This window comes from Canis aureus, chromosome 9 (assembly GCF_053574225.1).
Source record: "Canis aureus isolate CA01 chromosome 9, VMU_Caureus_v.1.0, whole genome shotgun sequence".
NCBI classification, from domain to species: Eukaryota; Metazoa; Chordata; class Mammalia; order Carnivora; family Canidae; genus Canis; species Canis aureus.
Window position 1 is genome coordinate 29793386 of NC_135619.1, and position 25658 is coordinate 29819043.

General features: G+C 39.3%; 1 protein-coding gene across 1 annotated transcript; it reads left to right on the forward strand.

Moving 5' to 3' along the window:
* Window positions 1-1562: 1562 nt before the first annotated feature.
* Window positions 1563-5867, forward strand: ARF6 (ARF GTPase 6). Its single transcript, XM_077909223.1, has 2 exons — window positions 1563-1993; window positions 2094-5867. The coding sequence occupies exon 2, from the start codon at window positions 2580-2582 to the stop codon at window positions 3105-3107; it is 528 nt and encodes a 175-aa protein (XP_077765349.1). The 5' UTR covers window positions 1563-1993; window positions 2094-2579; the 3' UTR covers window positions 3108-5867.
* The last annotated feature ends 19791 nt before the right edge of the window (window positions 5868-25658 follow it).

Consider the following 25658-nt stretch of genomic DNA (forward strand, 5'->3'; position numbering starts at 1 on the left):
AATAATAAGTACTATGGCACTTTATAAACCACTTTGAGATTCCAAACCACTGTGAGGTAGTCAGGGAGATACCATCATTAGGGGGCTAAGAGGAGGAGCTGCACATTTATGATTTAATCTCAGCTCTGTCACCCTCAAAAAACACCTTAACCTCTCTATTGATATGTAAAATGTTAATGCTCAAAATTACTTCATATGATTGCTGTGAGGATTAAAAATAGATTTAAAATATTTAGTACAGTGTTTGCCATTACAAACAACAAATGGTGACTATTTTTTTTATGAGTGATATTATCCTTCGTCTGATTTTACAGATAAAGAAAATGAAGATTAGGAAGGTTGAGGCCTAAGGATTCACAGCCATAAAACGGACAGGCAACACTTTGAACCCTAATCTTCTCACTCCAAAATCCTTCCTTCAGTTTTATGACAGTGGAAAGTAAGATGGATCAAGGCAGATGGAAAGTAAACTTGGATCAGTCAGAATATTAACAACTCCAGTAAGTTTATTTCAGCTGAAGCTTATAAGGTTATCACCTGACCCATCTACCATTATCAAATATTCTTATATTATGAAACAAGTATGTTATCATATGCTTCTATAGCATCTTCCTTAAAAAATAACAAACCCTATTTCCTGTTTTTCCTCCCCTTGGTTCCTTTATTTTAGGCTTCGCCTTACTTTAAGTCTAACTTGATCTCTAACTATTTGCTACAAAAAAGTTTCCGAAAGTCTTCCACAAACATTTTGTTATTTACTCTGAAACGGAGTACACAGAGCAAGGTCGGCACTACACTCGGTTTACACATGAGATAACAAACTTAGCAAGGTTAAATGCCTTAGATCCAGGTCACAAAAGTAGTCAGGCTTTCTGACTCTAAACCCTATGCTAAGATTATTATTGTCTGGGATTTTTTAAAAAATATTTTATTTATTCGTTCGTTCGAGAGAGAGAGAGAGAGAGAGAGAGAGAGGCAGAGACCCAGGCAGAGGGAGAAGCAGGCTCCACGCAGGGAGCGCAATGCGGGACTCGATCCCGGGTCTCCAGGGTCACGCCCTGGGCTGAAGGCAGGCGCTAAAGCGCTGGGCCGCCCAGGGATCCCCTCGTCTAGGATTCTTAAAGAAAAGCTAGGTGGTTAAGTTACTGCTCAACACACTAACTTAAGTATGAAAAGTTATCACCTTAAAAAGTTGAAAACGCAGCAAGGGACTGGAACTCTGGTTAACACTGTCATTTTTGAGTAACAGGGTCTGGTCCCGAAGAGATGTGTAAAGACAGGGCTCGAACACCGAAAAGCGGGGTTTCCTGGCAAACCCAAGCCTGGTAGAAGCGCCGCACTGCTTGGCCGACTCCACACCAAACTCGGGCCTCCCACGTGTCTTTCAGGAAATGCACAGAACACGCGGGATGAGGGAGGCCAAGGAGGGGCTGGGAGAGGTACAAACAGCATATAGGGCTTTCCCGGGTGACTGAGGACGCGCGGAGGCTGGGGCGGGCCCAAGGGAACTCGCTGAGCACCTGGCGGGCACCGACGTCCGGAAGCAGCCTGGGGGAGGCTTTCACCGCGGGAGAGGGCTGGCCGCGGGCCCCGCCCTCGGGAGCTCCCCAGTGGATTTGCTGCTCCGGTTCGAGAGGGCTGGGGGAGGCGAGAGCGCGCCACAGGGACGCAGAAAGTCCGCGTACAGCGCCAGGCGGGCACGGGTCAGAGTCCGAGTTTCGCGGGTCTGGGGCCTGACCGCAGCCGCGAGGCCTCCAGGCCGCCGTAGCCCCGCCCCCTCGCGCGTGGCGCCCATGACGCTGGGCGCGCGGGCCGCGCTCCTTACAGAGCTCGCTCTCACCGAACGGTCGGCCTTGCTGCGCCTGCGTGATCGGGAGGGGAAGTGAGGCGGTTTCTTCGGCGCCTTTTCCGGCGGCGGCGGCGGCGGCAGCGGCAGAGCTGGGAGGAGGCGGTGGAGGCCAGAGGGAGCCCGCGCTCAGGGCGGCGGCTTGAGGTAACCTCGCGAACTGAGCTGGAAGGACGAGTCACCTGGGCCTCCGCTCCCTCCTGGCCTGCCGGCAGTAACTCCCTTCTTCCTCTCTGTGTCTCTGCAGGCGGCGCACCGGATTCCGGCGAGGATCAATGACCTGACGAGGCGCCGCAGCCGCGCTGACTCTCGGGTGGCCTGGGTCGGTGGTGAGCCCGGTGCTCGTGGACCGGCGGGTGGGCCGGAGGGCTTCGACCTCCCGCGGCCGAGTGAAGAGAAGGCGGAGGAGCGGGAACCGCGGCGGCGCTAGCGCGGCGCTTGCGGGGGGAAGGGCAGTTCCGGGCCGGGCCGCGCCTCAGCAGGGCGGCGGCTCTCCCGGCGCAGACTCAGGGCCCCGGCGGCGGCGGCGGCTGGAGGAATCAAGTTGTGCGGTCGGTGATGCCCGAGTGAGTGGCGAGCCTGGGCCTCTGCCCCGAGGAGGCAACTCCCACGCAGGCCGCACGGGCGCCCTCGCGGCCGGGAGGCTTCGTTTCGGTTTCGCGGCGGCTGCGGCGTAGTTGGCTGAGGGGACCCGGGACACCTGAATGCCCCCGGCCCCGGCTCCTCCGACGCGATGGGGAAGGTGCTATCCAAGATCTTCGGGAACAAGGAAATGCGGATCCTCATGTTGGGCCTGGACGCGGCCGGCAAGACAACAATCCTGTACAAGTTGAAGCTGGGCCAGTCGGTGACCACCATTCCCACAGTGGGTTTCAACGTGGAGACCGTGACTTACAAAAACGTCAAGTTCAACGTATGGGATGTGGGCGGCCAGGACAAGATCCGGCCGCTCTGGCGGCATTACTACACCGGGACCCAGGGTCTGATCTTCGTAGTGGACTGCGCCGACCGCGACCGCATCGACGAGGCCCGCCAGGAGCTGCACCGCATTATCAATGACCGGGAGATGAGGGACGCCATAATCCTCATCTTCGCCAACAAACAGGACCTGCCTGATGCCATGAAACCCCACGAGATCCAGGAGAAACTGGGCCTGACCCGGATTCGGGACAGGAACTGGTATGTGCAGCCCTCCTGTGCCACCTCAGGGGATGGACTCTATGAGGGGCTCACATGGTTAACCTCTAACTACAAATCCTAATGAGCATTCTCCACCTATCCCCCGGAAGGAGAGAAATCAGAAACCCATTCATAGGATTATCGCCACCATCACCTCTTTCAATTGCCACTTTCTCTTCTTTTGAATTTGAACTCTGGAGTTACTGTTCTACGGTTGGGGAGGGGGGGGGTTTAGGGGTTTCCTTTTTTGTTTCTCTTTCTCCCCCCCCCCTTTTTTTTTTGCTTTGCATTAGGATGCTCCGATCTGACATTTGACATGACCACAAAGTGCTAGATGCTCTTACTGACTTCCAGCAAATGGGATGGGGGAAATATAGCAGTTTTTGGTAAAGTCCTTTATAATAATGGTTTGATTTTTTTATTTCGAGAGAATCTTTTTTGCAATGTATGCTTTTTTCCTTTTTGCCCAGTTTCCTTATCACTTGCTGTAGATGGCTTATTTTGCATTCATGCAGACTATGTTGCAAGTCTGTTTCATCTAGTAAACTGAAAATTATTGCTTAATCAAACTGCCGTTTGTCTTTTATATTTAAGGCCTTTACTCCTCCCTTATGAGTTTTACCTTTAACTTAGTAATTTCAAATGTGACCTTTTATATCTAAGACCAGTATAGTAAACTTAGCCTACAGTGGCAAATAATGAGTAATATCATTGTAATATGTTCCAGTTGCACATCAGTATGTTAAACAGGTAATGTAAGAAGTTCTTTGAAATGTCAGCTATTAAGTTCTGAAACATACATCATGCATGAGTAGGGCTAAAACGCAAGTTCCTTATTACATAGCTAACTTACACTGCATAAAAAGATGAAAGTGTAACCCGTCAACAGATTTTTTTTCACTGCAAAAGTTAGCAACTTTGCTGTGTTTCCCTCTTTTTTAACTTTAAAAGTAGACTCTTTCCAGAAAATGGAGCAATAATGGTGTAGGCCACACACAGATGAGATATCTGTAGATATTTTCAGTGACTTTGGGGCAAAACTGGAATATATACTTTTACCACATTTCAAATGTCTAAGACCAATAGTTTAAAAATTACTAGAATGTTTACTTTGTTCATTAATAAAAGCGTTTAACAATTCAAATTATACACATTTTCTACCTAGTTGAAAGAATACACATTCCTGTTTTCACATTAGAGCAACTGATTAAGCTGAAGATAGAAGTTTTTTTATAATTGAGTGATCCACATCTCCATTAATTAGAACACTGGAAAAGATGTTTTATAAAAAAGGTATTTAATTCTGTTTGATTGTAGGATTAACTCATACAAATAGATCTCCTGTTGGTTCATTAATACACTATCTCCTTTAAGGAAGGAAATGTGATGAATGAATGATGTGTAGACTTGAGAAATGACAAAGGGGAAGTAGGATGAAGAAAGAACCTACAGATGACAATGAATGTAAACTTATTTTTCTTCAAGGGTAAGCAGTGTGCTCACTGGTGATATCCAGATCCTAGCAAGATTACTTGCTTAGCTTGTTAGGACCCGTAACTAGCTTATCGAGACCACTATGATGATACCTTGAACCAAATGTTAATGCTTGATACAGAATTGTGAGCAGCATCTGGTTCTCATATAGCCTTAAGGATTAATTTTAGAGATCCTCAAGGAATTAAACGTAGGGAATTTAAGAAATGTAGACTGCAAAGGCAGTATACAGGAAAAGGTGGAGTGGGTTTTGTTCAGGAGGGTGTCTGAAAACTAAAATGGAGCGGGATATCATGGTACATAGTTGGACAGTATTGGTCCTTCGTGCTTTGGCCATATTGTATAATGGAGCTTTTACCAAAGATGTATGAGAAGCATAAGGTATAAAAAGTTAACTATTGAAAGTAAAACTCTGACACATTTTACTTAAAGCAGATGAGAAAAGGTGCTATGTTGTAGGCTCCTGATGGTGCAGAGGGATTTTTTAATACAAAATGCAACTAAGGTATAGAGTTCTCAGTTTTGCTTTAGAAGTATTTCTAGAAATGAAGCTGACAGACCCATCCGAGAACATTTTAGTTGCTTTTAAATTTCCCAAAGCTCCACCATAAATCTAATTCTTAGTGTTTTAAATGATTGCATTTTAAGGTATATAAACATGGGTTATACAAATATCAATGCTATAGTAACATCTTTAGACAAGACAAGCACAAAGGTATAAATGCCTAAACTGGAGGAAACTTGAAACCCTCATCTTAATTCCTAAATGTAGTATTTCTAACTTGTGACAGATTGATAGGCAGCCATTTTTTTGTGTTTTAAAATAACTGGGAGCATAGTTAAAATTTTATACATCAAGTGATTGCTATTGAATGTTGCAGGTGAGATGTGGTTATTTTTAGTTTATTTGAAATGTCTAACTGAAGGGGGGTGGGGGGAGCAAATATTTGAAATTTGGAAAACCCTAAACTTTTGGTAAGAATTTGTAATATTCATTTACATTTTCTTTAAGGATATACAAGGTTGGTAATTGATGTAGTTAAATTGAACCATAACCATTGGTGGTCATGGGGCAGGTAATTGTAGCCTGCAGAAAAAGTTATAATCTAGGAATTTAAAAAATAAGATCCTGAAGTTTTTGTTTAATTGCATCAATTTCTGTGTTTATGTGAATTTATAAACTGCAGTAAGTTTTGAATGAGGTTAATCTTGTCTAATATAAGTAAATGAGTCTGTAGACTTGTGATCTCCCCAAACTAAAAAAGTACAGTACTTGGAATTGTGTTCTTTATGGTTGTAGTGTTGGTAAAGCACTAATATGCAGAAAATAAAGGAATTACACAGTGCAGTTTCTCACGTTATGTTACTCGTTTGGACTAGATTAAGTGGGACATGTGTGTTGGGCCGTTATTCTCCAGGGATGTATGGTATAAAGTGACTCGATTTGGGAGTCACCAAGCTTTTATAAGAACAAAAAAGAATTTGGTTCTTACAGTCCTGGGTGTATAAGAAGTCTTTGTACTGATTTAGTTCCACCAAGCTTAATCTGATTTTATGATAACTTAGGACACAAAAGCAGTTGAAAATAATTTTTAAAAACTAAGGTTCTAAATAGTTTCTATCGTACCATTTTTCCAAAATCACAAACCTTACTGTTTTTAGGAATAGAATTTTGTCTCTAAAGAATTGGCCCACAGAGTTGTCTTAACCCTTGACAATTGACTTGGCAATTTTAAAGTTTGTCTTCTAAAAGCCAGTTGCTTGTCTCATAAGAATGACAGAATTGTAGCCACTTAGAAAACAAAATAGTTGAAGAATACTTTGTTGGATAAAAGGGTTTTTAAAAACATGTTCCCTTTTTTTATAAGCATTCCCCCTTGAATCAGCAATTTTTGCAACTTGATTTTAGAATGTCTTAGTGTGTTCTCTAATAGGATTTAACCCCCACATTGATGTTCATATATATATTTAGTACCGTGATTTGCTAATGGCAATCAAGTACCAATTTATCAGTGATAGGAGAAGATATTTTACTCTTTAGTGGGTTTTTATGTTTTTCATATGTTTATAAATACAGTAGTTATAATTTGAATGATGGTGGAGCTTCCTAAATTCCCAGTTATGTCCTCAGTACCTTCCTAAATTCCCAGTTATATTCTCAGTATATGTCAGGGTGTGGTAAGGTAAATACTGTCTCTTATAGGTAAAAATTGTAAAACATACATAGCAGTTAAAAAACTTTTAAGTCTGACTAATCACTGAGCAGAAAGTATTTGGAGCAGAACATTTGATAGAATATAGCTTCTTGTTTATACTGAATGGTAGACAAAGTAGGAAAGATCACAATATTAGGAAATTTATAAAAAGTAATGGTGGGACATGGAGCTGCAGAAGAGGTAAAGTAACTTTTCCCTGATTTGCTAAACTTTTAAAGTTGCCAAACTAGATTAGTGAGTTTCATAGACAAGGAATACATACAAGTGAGATCACAGAGGTGGAACAAGTCTGTAGAGAGGTTTAGGAATGGCAATTGAAATTTGTTATTAAATAAGCTAAAGTAATAATAACCTTCCTGGGAATTAGTCTGTAAGAAAAACCACTTTGTGGGACAGTAAGAAAATGCTTTAATTTTGAACATTTTTTTTCTCTTTAAAATGTTTTATGACTACTTGAAACAATTTTAAAAGGAAAGTATTTGTCAGCCTTGTCCTTAAATACTTTACCACTTGTTACATTATTTCATTTGGATATATAGCTCTTCCATAGTGTTTGTTTTATAACTGCAAGAATAGATTTATTTATTGAGAGCCTAAAAATACACCTTGCACTATTCTAGGTATAGGTGATCCATCAGTGAAGAAAAAAAGGTCTGCCTTCATGGAATTTATGCTGGTGGGGATGAGGGGGGAAGAGAACGACAAAGATCAGATGATGAATAAAGATATGTTAGGTGATGTACTATATTACATACTATGTTATATATATATATGGACAGGTAGGAATATCTTCAGAGGACTTACTGAGAAAGTGACATTTGAGCAAATACTTGAAAAATATCAGTGGAAGTGACATAGGAACAACAACTATATATATATATATATATATATATATATATATATATATATATATATATATATATTTAGTGTAAAGCAGGGGTGGGGCAGGTGGCCTAGGGCAAATCTGGCTATGACTTGTTCTTATAAGGAATGAGCTAAGAATGGTGCTTACGTTTTTAAAGACTATGAAAATACAAATGTGATTATGTGACACAGTATTTAGCCTGGAAAACCTAAAATATTTACTATCTGGCCCTTTATGAGAAACATTTGCTGACCCCAAGTCTAAGGCACAGTTGCTAAAATATTACCAAAATATATAGGAAATCCAACAAACCAAAGTAAAGACCATGGTTAATAAATGTTTTATCAAAACTTTAGGTAACAGTGGCTCATACAATTTACCACATTTGAACATTTAGTGATCCTTGAGACTTGTTATTGAGTAGTTTAACGGATTTTTTCCCCCCCTAAATATGTTTAAATGTGTGAAGTCAGTAGTTTTTCAGGTTGAATGTTAACATTCTTTAAGATCTTGTGAATCATTTCATTAAAATTATTTCCCTTATCTTTATGGTAGTTTTACTGATTTTTGGATATAAGTTAAATGTGTTTCTCTGTACAAGTGCCTTTTCCTCCAGATAACCTAGATTAGTTTGGAATAGGTTCAGCTAACCTCATTGAACTGACTTTTATTCAGTTAGTATTACTGTAATCAAGTCCTGAGTCTAGCATTTTATATTATGAAATTTTGTAAGAGGAAGTGTTTTGTTGACTTGGAAACTAACATGTTGCATGATATTTGGTTTCTTGTAGTGTTAGGAATATAAAGCAATATAAACTAGGAAATTCACGCATGAATTATTTCTTGCATGGAGAGTTGTTCTATACTTACTTACATGGTAGAATGTGAGAATCTGTAAATATCCTAAAAGAAACTAAAGAGTAATTTGACAAGAGTTATGGAAGTAAGTTTTATGGAGGACATTTACTGATGGGCTTTAAAAAAATAAAAGCACTTGTAATTCATAGAAAAATCTGTGTGAAACTGAATATTCATGACCACAAAAACTGTTTCCCATTATAGCCAAATAGGCTGGCCTAAGAAGGTCATAGCATTATGAGAAAAGAAAAAAACCAAACCAAAACACAACAAATTTAAGGGAGTTACAGAAGCAGAGATTTAGATCTTTGACGTTTATTCTAATTTGGCATACCAAGTGCTTTCTCTATACCTGTTTCTAAGTCAGTTTTGTGAATAAATCCTAGGTTGGAGCTACACCTAGAGATATCAGACTGGGAAACATTATGAGAATAATAAGAGCATAATTTGTTTACCATGTGCCAGGTATTGTTCTAAGCATTTCATGCATATTAATTCTCTTCATCTTCACAAAAACTTGGGAGAAAAGGCCCCCATTTTATAATTGAGAAAACTGAGGCCTAGAGAGGTATACATTATTAATAAGTAGCAGAGCCAGACTTTGGACTTGAGTAGTCTACTATACAAGGTGAACTAGTGGTTAACCATATACTTAATATTTTGTGTGTATTGCTTACAAAAAGGTCAGTTTGAATAATATCCTGTAATTTTCTTATATGATCATCACATGATTTTGAGTCCCTGTATAATTTGAGCCTTCTGTATAATGGAGAGCATGGTATTAGACTCTGTTTAAGAATTAGTTTTTTTCTGTAAAAATCACATGTGACCACTTGATTGTGAATTTTATGGATCATCATGAAAAAATAGGAAAAGTTAAAGTTTTTACAATGCTGATTATTTGCATGCTTAGAGAAAAAAGTTTTAGAAAATTCGGAGTATACACTTTATATTTTGTTTCTGATAAATTCATAACTACAGACATTTCAGGTATTGTTTAATAAGTGAATTTCTTGCTTTTTAGATCCTATTAGAGCTCACTTTTTATAAGTGAGGTTTACTTAAAGAACACTATATCCTCACGTCAGCAAGAACACGGAGTTTAAGGTCAGCTAGAGTGCTTTAATCATGTACTTAGGTGTTTAAGCAAGGGCTTAAGAGTAAAAGTCGATGATTTTGTTAAAATGCAAATGCCTTATTTAAATCCTATTTTGTCAGTAATTTCTATATGAGGTAGAAATAAAAGACTAGGTTAAGGTAAACACATGAAATGTTCAAGGTCAGTAATCAAGGGGTCTATCAAATACTAGACAGTGCAAAGAAGTATTATGTTGTGGGCTGGAATGGGCTAGAGAAGGCTAGTGGGAATTGAGTTGGACCCACAAATGCAGGGGTATTACTGTATTGTACTAGGCGTTGTTCTACGCTCATTGCTTGCATTATCTCACTTAAAATCTGTGAGTAAAGGTGCATGGCTAGTAATCTACATATAGTATTTGGGAGATAGAAAATAGACTTGTCTGTTAGGGTTGCCAGATTTAGCAGATAAAAATACAGGTGAAAGAGAGTGGGACGTACAGGCTTCCAGTTACCAAATGGCTATGTCACTGGGTTGAAAAGTGCAGTGTAGGGAATATAGTTAATGGTATTATAATAGCTTTGTATTGTGACAGATGGTAGCTAGACTTGTGGTGAGCGTAGTATAACATATGGAGTTGTCAAGTCACTATGTTGTACACCTGAAACTAATATAACATTCAATTAAAAAAATTCAGGGTGCCCAGTGAAATTTCAATTTCACAATTTTTAGTACAAGGTTTATCTCATGCAATATCCTAAAATTATATATATAAAATTATTGTTGGGGTGCCTGGCTGGCTCAGTTGTTTAGGTGTCTGCCTTTAGCTCAGGTTGTGATCCCAGCGTCCTGGGATAGATCCCCACTTTGGGTTCCCTGCTGAGCAGGGAGCCTACTTCTCACTCTCCCTCTGCTGCTCCTCCTGCTTGTGCTCTCTCTCTCTCTCTGTCAAAATAAATAAATAAAAAATTGTTAAAAATGATTGTTTATCTAAAATTAGAATTTAATGTCTTATCTGCAATCCTATGTTTGACTTGAGTGTTTGTTGGGGGAGATAACGGTTCAAAATAAGAGCTGAAAATGAGGCTTTTAGAAGGCCTCAAGAGGTAGAACAAGTAGTTTGGATATTATTGGGTATGTGATGGGAACCACTGAATTTTTAAAATTTTCATATAGCAGGAGAGAGTCACAATGTTTAGAAACATTAATCCAGTAGTTTTGTATAGAATCATGGATCAGGTCGTGGATGGATAGGGGCGGGAAGTCCTTACAAGAGACTTAATTCAAGTGAGAAAATGACAAAGAATACCATAGGGAAAATGAGAAACAAGTGAGATAAAATAAATTGGTGGACATACGTTACTTGTGGAAGGAGGGGCACCTGGGTGGGTCAGTTGGTTAGGCTTCCGACTCTTGATTTCAGCTCAGGTCATGATCTCAGGGTTGTGAGTTAGAGCCCCACATCGGGCTTCACAATGGAAGTAGATCTGCTTGGAATTCTCTCTCTCCCTCTCTCTCTTAGCCCCTCTCCCTTTCTCTTTCATAAAAAATAAGAATTAAAGGATTTTGATCCTCAATTCTTTTTTTTTTTTTTTAAGATTTTATTTATTTATTCATGAAAGACACACACAGAGAGGCAGAGACACAGACAGAGGGAGAAGCAGGCTCCATACCAGGAGCCCGATGCGGGACTGGATCTCAGGTCTCCAGGATCAGGCACCCAGCGAACTCCTTGATCCTCAATTCTTATGTAAAAGATAATCACATCATTGATAGAAACCAGGATATTCAGCAGTTTTGGATAGAGACACTTTGATAATTGGATAAAGCACCTCATTTGCAATCTTGAAAAGAGAATCTGTTTAGGCATACTCTATTTTGTAACTATTCTGTCTTAGAGCATTTTTGTCCAATATAAATGTAATGCAAGACACATAAGTAATTTTGTATGCTTTAGGAATCACATTTTAAAAAGTAAAAAACAGGTAAAATCAATTTTATTTTTATTTATTTATTTTTTTTTTTAAATTTTTTTTTATTTATTTATGATAGTCACACACACACACACACAGAGAGAGAGAGGCAGAGACACAGGCAGAGGGAGAAGCAGGCTCCATGCACCGGGAGCCCGACGTGGGATTCGATCCCGGGTCTCCAGGATCGCGCCCTGGGCCAAAGGCAGGCGCTAAACCGCTGCGCCACCCAGGGATCCCTAAAATCAATTTTAATACTGTTTTACTTTAAGATGTTATTTATTTATTCATGAGAGACACAGAGAGAGGCAGAGACATAGGCAGAGGGAGAAGCAGGCTCCATGCAAGGAGCCCGATGCAGGACTCAAGCCCAGAGCCCCAGGATCACACCCTGAGCCGAAGGCAGATGTTTAACTGCTGAGCCACCCAGGCATCCCGATAATGTTTTACTTAACCCAATATATCAAATATATTACCTCAATGTCACCAATATAAATAATTATTAATAAGATACATTCCTTATTTCATGCAAAATTTTTAAGAGCCAAGTGTACATTTTACACTCAAAACACATCTTAATTCAGACTAGCCACATTTCAGTGCTCAATAGCCATATATGGCTGGTGGCTATTACGTTGAACAGTTCATTCTTAAGGAATGATTATTTCTAATACCATGCCTACAATTTCAGAAACTGCACTAGAAGATTTTGATCTTGTTAAGATTATTGCGATGTGATGAACCATTTAGGCCAGGGATTCCCAAACTGTGGTACACGAGCCAAATTTGGCCCACTGCCAGTTTTTGTAAGTTTTTGTTGGAACCTACCATGGTCATTTATTTGTATATTGCCTAATGGCTGCTTTTTCACAGCAACACCAGAATTGAGTAGTTATGACAAGAGACCATATGGTCCACAAAGCATAGAACATTTACTATCTGGCCCTTTATAGAAGTTTGCCAACACCTTTCTAAGTCCTGAATTTTCAGGAATTTCCTAAGTTTCAGGAATAAAACATATATATATACATATATATATATATATATTTTAAGATTTTACTTGTTTATTAGACACAGAGAGAGAGAGAGAGAGAGAGGCAGAGACACAGGCAGAGGGAGAAGCAGGCTCCATGCAGGGCGCCCGACATGGGACTCGATCCCGGGTCTCCAGGATCACACCCTAGGCTGAAGGTGGTGTGAAACCGCTAAGCTACTGGGGCTGCCCTACTTTATATATTTAAATGAATTTTCAGAAATAGTCTTGAAGTAGTTAAAAGGTAATGTATATATTGATCCATTTGTTTACCAAGAATTTATTAACTGGGTTCTAGGCAACGTGGTAGGCCCCATAAACAGGAATAAATAAATGTCCTTAATCTTCAAGAAGGTCACAGACTAGTTGAAAATAAAGAAGTAGGGACACCTGGGTGGCTCAGCGGTTGAGCGTCTGCCTTTGGCTCCAGGAGTGATCCTGGAGTCCTGGGATGGAGTCCTGTGTCGGGCTTTCTACATGGAGCCTGCTTCTCCTTCTGCTTGTGTCTCTGCCTCTCTCTCTCTCTTGTCTCTCATGAATAAGTAAGTAAAATCTTTAAAAAAAAAAAGAATAAAATAAAGAAGTATACATAGATAATTACGAAGATGTACTAAAGCAGATGGTGCATTGAGTGCCAACCAGTGAGATATCTTCCTTTGGCTGGGGAATGGGAGGTAGTCAGAAGAATGGAAGGCTTCAGAAGAATAGGTCCATTTGAGGTGAATTTCATTTTAGGATTTATTTATTTTAGAGAGAGAGTGCATGAGCAGGGAGAGAGGCAGAGGGAGAGGCAAAGAATCCTCAAGCAGACTCCTGGTTGAGTGCAGAGCTTGACAGCAGCCTCAATCTTAGGACCCAGAGATAATGACGTAAGCCAAAATGAAGAGTCTGACGCTCAACTGAGCCATTCAGGCACCCCCACAGTTAATTTTAAAAGATGAATAAGATTTATTCAGATAGGAGGTAGAGGACATTTTAGGCAGCAGAACAGTTAGTTATGAGCAAAAGCCAGAAGGTATTAGCATACCACCATCAGGAATTGACAGCTAGCTTATTATGCCTGGATCATAGAGTAGACTGGTGTGAGATGAAGATGGAAAGGTGGTCAGAGGCTGGATCATGAAGTGCCTTTGTTTTTTTTAAGGAACTTTGGATGTTAAAATTGGGGTACTGGTACTATAATTCAGGAAACTCTATTTTAGATACAGAATCAACAAGTTTTGGCCAGTTGAATGAGAGGGAACAATGGGAAAAATCTGCAGGAATGACTACTAATGAAGATTAAATTTATAAAGATACAAATTATATGGGAAAAGAGCAAGTTTAAAGGGAGGAGGCTGTTTTATCAGCAAGTTTTAGGTGCCTATGGCATGGACATCTACATGGAGATAGATATGTAGTAGAGAGATCAGGAGACATCTGGTCTACAGAAAGAGGTTTACGAGAGAGCTTCTAAATGGTTTTTGAAACCACAGATGGTAGTGAGATTTTCGGGCACCTGGGTGGCTCAGTGATTGACTGCCTTCGGCTCAGGCTATGATCCTGGGGTCCTGGGATCGAGTCCCACATTGGGCTCTCTGTAGGGAGCCTGCTTCTCCCTCTGCCTATGTCTCTGCCTCTCTATCTCTCTCATAAATAAATAAAATATTAAAAAAAAAAGAAATTTTCTGGGAGTGAGAAAAGAATAAAGGGCAGAGAATGGAACCTCTCTGGAGAACACTAATGTTTAAGGGGTGGCTAGAAAAAGGTATTAACAAGAAGGACCAAGAAGACATGGGAGAGAATATCAATGATGTCATATCTTACGGAGAGATCAAGAAGGTTGAAGTTCAAAATGCTTTTTTTAAAAAAATATTTTATTTATTTGAGAGAGAGAGAGAGAGAGCACAAGTGGGGGGTGGGGAGCAAAAGGAGGGGAAGAAGCAGACTCCCCACTGAGCAGGGAGCCTGATGTAGGGCTCCATCCCAGGACTCTGAGATCATGGCCCAAGCTGAAGGCAGATGCTTAACTGACTGAACCACCCAAGTGCCCCTAAAGTGAATTCTTTAGAACTAATATTAGAAAGTCATCAGGACCTTTCTTAGATAAGTTTGAGTGAAGTGGCCAGAAATTAGTTTGCAATGAAAGAGACTGGAGGCAGTACAGAAGTTGCTAGTGAAGTGTTCCAAAAAGCTGGAGATGAAAGTACAATAGTAGATGTTAAGGATGTGATAGTAAGAGGGAGATGTGTGCAGAAGTTTATGAAGATACTTTAATACAGCAGGCTCATTTAATTTTCAAAACGCTGTTCAGATATGAGTGATAGATATTTGTTGTTGAGGGTAGGGTAGGAAATGAGGAACATGTGCTCCCTACCACCAATTTCCTAGAGGTAAAGAAAAATTGGAAAAAGAATTCATTTGAAAAATGGGAATCTTAATTCCTTAAAGCTGCTCCTTGTGCATAGTTAGGGCTCTCTTCCTAGAAACACCTACAAGGTCCATGCTCAAGTAATTCTAGTCCCATTACAACTACAGATATGGATAGTGGCATCCCTATCTCACAAATGTAGAAGATAAGCCACGGTGGCTATGACATACCCAGTAAATCATAGAAATTAGTGATGTAACTTGAAACTCAAAATTTCTCTGCATTTATCACTTACATAGTCATGGAGTAAAATTTAAAAGAATTTCTATTATGTAAGCATCATGCCGATTAACTTAACCCCTATTTAACTAAAATATAGAATTACCAATTTACTATAAAGTTTCTTTTAAGATTTGCACAGTGAGGTTTAATACTTGCTGTCACTATCAGTTCTGAACTTTGGGATCCTTTCTTCCACAATGATTTAGGGTTAGAGGGAAAAAAATCTATAGGATGACAAAATCAAATATAGAGTTAAATAGTAGCACACTTTATTGTGTGTCTGCCAATGTGCTACTGGCTTTAAATGTAATCCTCACAACAGACTAGCAAAATAGGTGGTATTCTCTCCCATTTTACAGATAAGAAACTTAATGCACAAAAATTTAAACAATTTGTTTATGACACTGCAACTATTCCATAGGAGAGCCTATATTCAAACCTGTCTTGTTGACTCCAAAAGAATAGATTTTTGGAGTCAACAAACTGTAATAATTTTTTAAAAAAGATTTTATTTATTTATTCATGAGAGACACAGAGAGAGAGAGAGAGAGAGAGAGGCAGAGACACAGAGGAAGAAGCAGGCTCCATGCAGGGAGCCAGACGCAGGACTCAATCCCGGGGCCTCCAGGATCACACCCTCTGCCGGAGGCGGCTGTAAACCACTGAGCCCTGGGTCTGCCCAATAATTTTTTTTTTTTTTTTTAATGTTGAATCCAGCAAGACATGGTGGTTGTGATCCAACAGATCTGTCTGTCATCAATCCAATTTATCAGGAGTCCTTGTGTGTGTTCCTGGAGACAAAGCAATTTTTTAAAATATTTATTTATTCACGAGAGATACACAGAGAGAGATAGGCAGAGGGAGAAGTAGGCTCCTCACAGGGAGCCGGATGTGGGGCTTGATCACAGATCCTGGGATCACGCCCTGAGCCAAAGGCAGACGCTCAATCCCTGAGCCACCCAGGCGTCCCCAAAGCAACATTTTTGAAGGGACAGAAACTTATTTGGAATGTTTGAAGAACATGCTTCCGTCCAATGAGTGAGAGAGTTGGCAATTTTAAATAACTCCTGAACATTCTTCTTTATATAGACACTAAAACCTGAGGGCCTGGTTGACAAGAAAGCCTTTGGGTAAGGGGGTGGAGCACAGATCCACGAGGAGAAGGAGGCGTTCTTCTCTCCTGTCCTATGTTAGATGAAGTGACATCAAGTTAGTTTGAACTATATTTCTATATGTCCTTGACCAGGGGATGGTTTGCAAGTTGCTCTTTTTCAACAATAGCATCAGGACACATGATTTCTGAACTCTTTCTAGCTAGATCTTGTATTGCTTTTACTTGGAGAGAAGGAGCCAGATGTATTTTGTATTCTGCTGTGCATTTGGCCAGGAATTATGGGCATGTGTAGACATGCCTTGGTGTATTTTTGTTTAATTCTCCTAATTTGTCTTTGTTGGTCTGGACTTTGTATTAGGTAAATTCATGAATTTATTCATAAAGAACTCAACATTTGAGATATATAAATATTTAAAGAATACATGGAAAAACAAGGTGAAGCACAGGCTTATTTTCAAAGTTTTGTGCAGGGTAGCAGAAAAATACACATTTTAATGAAATCATCTTTGTGCCAGTGACAAGTTAACTGTAAAAATCCCTGAATGTTTTCAACAACTTTTAGAAAAATCCATGCAACACGTATGAGTTTGATTTACCGTTAAATTATACCATTGAATTATATAATAGAACTTCAATATCAAAAGTGTATAAAAGCTTATAGAAAGTTTATTTAAAAGATTATGATGTGGTAGTACAGGAAAGCTAGTTTTATAGTATTAGTGGTTTATTTCCCCCAGTACTGAATTAAAATTTGAAGGGAGAGAGGAAGGCAAGGCAGTGTTAAAGCCAGGAGGTTGAATCATCTAAGGAAATGAGTCAGTGGCTATGAACCATAACTTTCCTTTTTCTGAGGCTTTGACTTTGAGAACTTAACATTGAATTATTTAAAAAATCTTTTTGCTTGTTATCAGTAAATTGAAAATAGAATTTTTTTTTAGAAATTTAAAGGTAACTAGAGATTCATTCATTCTTTCAACAATATTTAGTAGAAATACAGGGATTTAAAAGCAGTAGTTACATGTTTGGCTCTAGGCAACCAATACTGATTCTTTTTTTTTTTTTTTAAGATTTATTTATTCATGGTAGGGGGAGGGACCAAGAGAAATGGAAAGAGAGATTTTCAAGCAGACTCCCCCTGAACGCAAAGCTGAGCTCCACACAGGGCTTGACACAGGACTTGATTCCAGGACCCTGGGATCATGACCTCAGCTGAAATCGAGAGTTGGACGCTTAACAACAAATGTTGGAGAGGATGTGGAGAAAGGGGAACCCTCTTGCACTGTTGGTGGGAACGTGAACTGGTACAGCCACTCTGGAAAACTATGTGGAGGTTCCTCAAAGAGTTAAAAATAGAGCTACCCTAGGATCCAGCACTGGGTATTTACCCCAAAGATACAGATGTAGTGAAATACCAGGACACCTGCACCCCAATGTTTATAGCAGCAATGTCCACAATAGCCAAACTGTGGAAGGAGCCTCAGTGTCCATCGAAAGATGAATGGATAAAGAAGATGTGGTCTATGTATACAGTGGAATATTCCTCAGCCATTAGAAACGAGGAATACCCACCATTTGCTTCGACGTGGATGGAACTGGAGGGTATTATGCTGAGTGAAGCAAGTCCATTGGAGAAGGACAAACATTATACGATTTCACTCATACGGGAAATATAAAAAATAGTGAAAGGGATTATAAGGGAAAGGAGAGAAAATGAGTGGGAAAAACAGAGAGGGTGACAGAACATGAGAGACTCCTAACTCTGGGAAAAGAGCAAGGGGTAGTGGAAGGGGAGGTGGGTGGGGGGATGGGGTGACTGGGTGACGGGCACTGAGGGGGGCGCTTGACGGGTGAGCACTGGGTATTATGCTATATGCTGGCAAATCAAACTCCAATAAAAAAAATACCAAAAAAAAAAAAAAAAAAAAAGGAATCGGACGCTCGACTGACTGAACCACCCAGGCGCCCCCAAACAATAGTGATCCTTAATCAGCTTTTAAAACAAGATTTTTGAGGTTAATAATTGGTGACTCATTTATAGGTTTAATAGAACAAACCTGGGATGCTGGTAGCTATTGACACATATTTCTATGTGATACACTTGAGCTTTCTCCTAAGCCATGAATTGTTTCTTTGGAACCTCTAGCCCATAACTGAAATGAACACATTGCATTATGGGATATTTTTGAAACTTTAAAAATCTGAACTGTAATTATCAGGTTTGACAGTAAAGAGAGATAGATTATCTCAAAGTAAATACTAGTGGTATTATATGAAAACTTTCAGCTTTTTGTGGTTGATTGTTTGAGTTAAACTTTTTATATGACTAGATTGCATTTTTTATTCTTTTTAATTCATGAATTCTTAATTTAAGGTAGTGAATGCATTTCACATAAGAACCTAGTATTTAGAAAACTTTGTGAGGAATCTTAAGTCTTGTTTTTGTCACCCAGACAAACGTGAACTATAGAACAAAACAATAAATCTTTATTTTTTTATTTTTATTTTTTTGCTTTGTGTAATAATATGCTAGTGGCATCTTGGAGAATATATTTAAGTAAATGTTAATAGGTATTCTTTTATTATTTGTGGGATATGTCATTGAATGGAGATTTTAGACTAGTATGACAAAACTTCTAAATTACATCCTGGGTAACAAATCTTCCTAATTAGTAAGGTTGGCAGGGCTATTGTTTCCAAATGCTTTGACATGTAGATTTTTCTCCTTTCATACCTTTGGTGGTATCTAGGCTTTTTCTTTTCTTTTTCTTGCTGCATGTCCCATTCTAATAAAACCTAAATCATGTTGCCTGCTGGTACACCTCAGAGTCCATGTTGCTTTGCTAGGTGTCAAAACAGTAGGTTAATAAACCCTGTGACTTTTGAATTCTGAATTATGGTATTAGAAATACTAGAGAAATCAGGGTCTGGAAATATCCTGTGTATCATGAGTGAATGCCATTCATAGCACAGAGGGAAGACTGAAGGTAGAAGAGATCCCCCTTTCCTCAAAGTATCATATAAAACACTTCCTATCTTTTCACAGACATTTTAGTTCCCTGCCTGCCAGGGTTGATTTGGGGAAAGAGCAGAAAGGGCATAGGGCTTCAAGTAAGACAGACCTAGGTTTGGATCCCAGCCCCACTGCTCAATAGCTAAGTTGACATTTCAAAATTTATCTCGTTATCTATTTTCCTTTCTAAAAAATGGAAATAGTAATGTTCGCCCTGCAGGATGTGATCACCAAAAGCAGTAATTTAGGAGAAGCTCTCTAGCATGGTAAGCATTCAACAGAAGTTTTATTCTCCTTTTCCCCTCCAGTTTAATAATTAAAAAAAAACCAACAATAAACAAAAACAAAACTAAAGCAGAAATAAAATTCAAGATATATGCTAGCATCATTGAAACATTTAAAGATGAAATTATACGACTGGGGTTTATATTCAAATAATCTGGGAGTGGGATTACAGATGAAAATCTATACAATTGCAATTGTTCAAGTCGAGTGAATAGGTACATGGGCATTCATCATTTGTTTGAAATAATCCATAATAAAAAGCTTTAGGAAAAAAAAAGCTTTAGGGGCCCTTGGGTGGCTCAGATGGTTAAGCTGGGGTCATGATCTCAAAGTCCTGAGATGGAGCCCAGTGTCATCTCCAAGCTCAGCACAGAGTCGCCTTGAGGATTCGCTCTCCTGCTCTTGCCCTGCCTCCTCCAAAATAAATAAACAAATCTTTTAAAAAGAGTTCTAAAAACTACACTGTATATAAAGAAAATATTCAGGGGGTGCTTGGGTGGCCCAATCACTTAAGCATCTACCTTTGGCTCAGGTCATGATCTCAGGGTCCTAGGATTGAGCCCCTTATTGGACTCCCTGCTCGGTGGGGAGTCTGCTTCTTCCTCTGCCCCTCCCCCTGCTCATACTCTGGCCCCCACTCTGTCTTCCTCACATGTGCTTGCGCGCGGGCTCTCTCTCTCTCTCTCTCAAATAAATAAAATCTTAAGAAAAAATATTCAGCGAACAAAGACTTTGTCTGGTGATGAGGAACCATCTATTTGTTGATTGGACCTCTTTAAAGTTGATGATTGAGAACAGGCATTACTGATTTATGAATGGTGGTAGTTTTTTCCTCTCAACTACACAAAATGAATAGTTCTTTGACTAAGAAAAAGGAATGTCAAAAGGGAAGCCTGAAAAATCCTGAAGAAGTTTAAATGCTTTTGTCTAATTATCTGAGTCATTCCTCAGGGTGGAGGTGCTGTGGCATGGCTCACAGCCAACATAATTTTCAGCTGGAGAAAGAGAGCAGTTAGGCCAAGAAGCACAGTAACCAAAATGACTACTATGATATGGGAACCAACTTTATATACTGACATTTTCTCTGTTCTCTTAGGATAATAATGGAAATGTAACAGCATTTCTTTCTCTGAACCATATTAATTTTCTAAGAATGAATGTATACTGAATTACAAGCATAATTGAATAAATTCCAGAGAGCTAACAAATGTGGACTACTTACTCACACGGATATGACTGTTCTATAGAGCATTGAGATGTAAAAGAAAAAAAGTATGATTTTCATAGGTTTAATGATTGTTTAAAGGCACATTGATTACCACAGACAGCTAAAGATCTACTTAAAAAAAAAAATCCCTGCAAATCTTGTTAGGGTGAATTCTAGAGACTAATGCATTTGAGAAAACTGTTCCTGGAAAAAGAATTGCCATTGATATATTTAAACAATTGGCATTCATAATATAGGAATATAATTAATGTACTCTATTTTAATAAAACTTAATGTTCTTGACCACTAATTACTTATTTTTAAAGAACAAAATTAGAAGTCGTGTCAATATATAGAGAACAAGAACTTTCACTTTCCTGATCTTCATTTATAGAGTAATTATTTATTTCTTTAAGCTTTCTTAAAGACAAGGTTGTTGATATCCTCACCATAACTTGGTGTAGTAAACTAATATTTAAATAACTTTTCAGGGACGCCTGGGTGGCTCAGCGGTTTGGCATCTGCCTTCAGCTCATGGCGTGATCCTGGAGCCCCGGGATCGAGTCCCACATCGGGCTCCCTGAAGGGAGCCTGAGTTTCTCTCTCTCTGCCTATGTGTCTGCCTCTCTCTGTGTCTCTCATGAATAAATAAATAATAATTTAACAATAAATAAATAAATAACTTTTCATTAAAGTCTCAATTCAGGAATTATGATCATTCAACAATGACACTCACCTACAGAATATTACTATGAAGGAGGATGGGCACCGGAAGTGCTATGGGCACCCAAAAAGTTAATTGAATTCTAATAGGGTTGAGGAGTAGTGAGTGAAGGAAGAGACCTGGAAGGGAACCAACATTTATTGAAAATTTACTACTGTGGGTACAAAATCCTTTTATGAACTTTGTCTTATAAGAACTGCTTTGACATTACTTAAAATTAAAAGCAATTGTTACAGAATCAACGGCCTAGCTTCCTATCCTGATACATGAGACCTTGGGAAAAATTGCAAGTGACATCATTATTCTTTTCTTATCTGAAATTTTAAATTTAACTGAGTGTCCTTTATTTTATCTGACATCCTTATCACAGGGGATTAAGTTAAGGAAATCTTAGAAATTACCAAGAACAGTGCCTGTGCATGTAAGTGCTCAATACATATTAGTCTTTATTTTTGGAGTTATCCTGTCCCATTAGTGATGGAAAACTCAGGTTAAATAGTCTGCATTTTGTTCCATAGATACAAAGTACTTTACCTAGATTACAAAATTCTGCAGCCACTTTAGAAGAACAGTTTGCCAGTACCTCAAGATGGTAAACATCGAGTTACCAAATGACCTGGCAACTAATCCAGCCCATGCTCTAGGGGAACAGATCACACACCATAAATATGGAGAGGTGTGGGCACCTGGGTGGCTCAGTGATTGTCTACCTTTGACTCAGGAATGACCCCAAGTCCTGAGATGGAGACCCACATTGGGCTCCCCGCAGGGAGCCTGCTTCTCCCTCTGCCTGTGTCTCTGCCTCTTTCACTGTATCTCTCATGAATAAATAGATAAAATCTTTAAAAAATAAATATGGAGAGGTGTGGACCCAGGAGGCCATCTTGGAGGAAGTCTCCCATGGCATAGAATGGACATCTGTCCACCTCAGGACAGAGGATATGGCAATACCCTGTTCTGAGGGGTTGCCCATCACTTTTTAGAGGGAATACAGAAAGTTAAAATATAAAAATCTGAGAATTTAGAACTCCCTTTGCAGTTGCAGTAAAGGTGAACTAAACACTTATAGAATAACTTCAACATATTGCTATTGAAGAACTGAAACTCTCCCCTTAACTAATACAGATTAAGGATTTAATTGTTGGCTCTCCTATATTCTATGACTTTCAGAGAGAGTAGCTGCTGCAGAAAACCATAATTGGTGGACATAATATGTGACTATATATATTAGCCAGCTTTTTATTAGATACCTGTTTGAACTATGAGGTGAATGTTAATTTTTGTGCATAGATTTATTGGCTATTAGAGTATGTTACTATTTGAAAATATATAATGTGAGCATACCGTGCATATCAATTTGGAATATCTTCTGCAACAGCAAACAGCAAACAAACAAGACAGACAACTGTAGCCTAAAAAATTTGGGTCTTATTTTCTCCCATAGTTTAAGTGTAGATGTGGGCGGTCCTGGCCTGGCATAGACAAGGGATAGAATCAAGGACCCAGGAATCTGTGTTTTACCACCTGTAATCCTTAGTGTGCTGACTTGTTGATTAACCATCCCATAATGGCTGCTGCAACTCTAGATACCTGTGCCCATTTTTAAGGCAGGAAGAAAAAGAAAGCAACGCCATATGGCCTTTCCCTGTTCTAAAGGAGGCTCAGAAAAAGGGCACTGGACTTCTCCAGCCTCTCTACTAGAAGAGGACAAGGATGAAGAGGGTCAAGAATGGTTGAGTTAGCTTTATTTAAGGTATTATGGTCAAAAAGTTGACAAATGCTGCATTAAATGTTCATCAGGATTTGGATAAGTTTAGAGGAGGAAATTAAAAAGTAGAGGTATAACATGAACCAAGAATTGATTGAACACTGTATGTTGGTTCACAGTTCACTGAGAAGCCCAGTCCTAGTAGGTGGAGAATAATGTTGAGAAGTGATAGAATTGAGTGTGGGCTTAGGTTGGCTGTAATAATTAATAGGATACGACTGAAGGATTTTGAGCAGGGAAATAACATATGAAGAAGGACGTGAGAAATATTTGCCAATATGGATTAGAAGAAGGTGCGCTGAAAGGTAAGGAAGCCAGGAAATTTCTGTGATGATGCAATTGTGAAATGCCAGTTATTAAGAGTGAATCACATGTAATTCCAATATTCAACCAATTTTGACCCACAGCATCATTAGATTCATTCACATTTGAGGAGATGGTAGGATGTTCAAATGGAGAAATCTGGTAAGTGAAGGAAAATGGAGGACACAGACTTTCTGAGAGTAAAGTATTAAAGAAAAATGTGAGTATCTAGATAGAAGTAGGTACTTTCCATTCTATATTTCCTGGATGATTTCATTTCCTTTCAAGGCTGAAGCTATCACTTGTTAACGGCTTTAACCCTCACATTTATTTCTAAGCTCCACACTCTTATATGCAACTGCTCACAGGACCTCTGCCTTCAGATATTCCAATGGACTCTTTCAACACATCATGTCAAAATAGGTATAATTTTTATTCCTTCCCTTTGCTTCATCCCTTTCATACTTCCCTCATATTTTTTGTTTCGTTTAGTGATATCAACATTCAACTTGCTGACTATGCTAAAAAATTTGAATTTGTCTTTGATTGATCTTTCTCTTTATCCCCTCCATCCTTTTGTTCATAGACCAGATCAATTCTGCTTCTTGAATCCATCCTTCCTCTCCAAATCCTCTCCATGGAAGTCAGGGTCCCATGAGTTCTCTTCTGGATTATTAAAATGACTTTACTTGCTTCAGTCTTTGCAGGAGAACATCAAACTGCTACCCAAGGAACCATTTTAAGATACATATATGACCTTGTCTCTTTCTTGCTTAACCCTTTTTAATGGCTTTCAGTACACAATGAATAAAATCAGAACTTATCACCAGGGCTTGGAAGAAATCTCCACAACACTCACTTTATCTCCAACTTTGCTTGAACCCCTTTAAATTCCTTCACACCAGATTTCTTGTCCTTTTCCAAAAGTGCTGCACTGTGCCAAAATTCCATGCCTCTGCGCTTAACTACTCCCTTAGCCCGAAATTGTCATGTCCATGTTTCAACATTTTGGTCATTTTTTACTAGTATCTCCTTTTGCAAAGACTTCTCAGATGTCAGTCACACTCTTCTTTTTTCTCCCACGGTAATGTGCACTAAGGGCTTATCGCACTGTGTTGTCCTTACTCAAGTGTTTTCCTCTGGCTCAAGGACAGTATGGTCTTGGAGTGTCCTGGTGTCTTGAACAGTCCTGCCTCAGAGTTGGTGCTCAATCAATATTAGTTCAGTGCGTTGCCAGAATGTGGATAAGTTGTCCCCAGAAGAAAGACTGGGACAGAGGAGCAAAACTGATCCAAGGGGATGCTCATAATTAGAGGATGGAGAAAAAACCAACAGGATCAATCAATGAGATTATGCAGGAAGTATGCTGGTGTGTTAAGCTGGTGATACATTTGTTATGGCTTAGCTTTGTCTCCCGGTTACAACCAATCAAGATATCTAAAGCCAGACTTTTCGCTGATACTTTGATTTATAGTTTCGGAACAGCCTTTACAAGTCCTGTCATATTTCCTTAAAGGAACTCAACCTATAGGTTTTGGTACTGAAGTACAAATTAATTTTAATTTGGTGAGGAGACAAAGGGAAAATGCTTCAACCTAAAAATTCCAGAAGCAGGGATCCCTGGGTGGTGCAGCGGTTTGGCGCCTGCCTTTGGCCCAGGGCGTGATCCTGGAGACCCGGGATCGAATCCCACGTCGGGCTCCCGGTGCATGGAGCCTGCTTCTCCCTCTGTCTGTGTCTCTGCCTCTCTCTCTCTCTCTCTGTGTGACTATCATAAATAAATAAAAATTAAAAAAAAATAAATAAAAATTCCAGAAGCAAGTTCCTTCCTAGACACTTGCCAAGTTGACACAGTTCCTTCTTCACATTTTGAAATTATACACTTTCTAGGAATGTTATCCCCTATACTCACCATTGGTCTCCTGACTGCACTCAACAACCAAGGAGTGAAAGTAAGTACCAAGGATGACGTTGAATCCCTTCTTATGCTCACCAACCACTGAAGTGACATTACCATATAAAATCTCATTTGAGGTGAAACTGACAATTCTGCTCTAAATATTAATTTCCAAT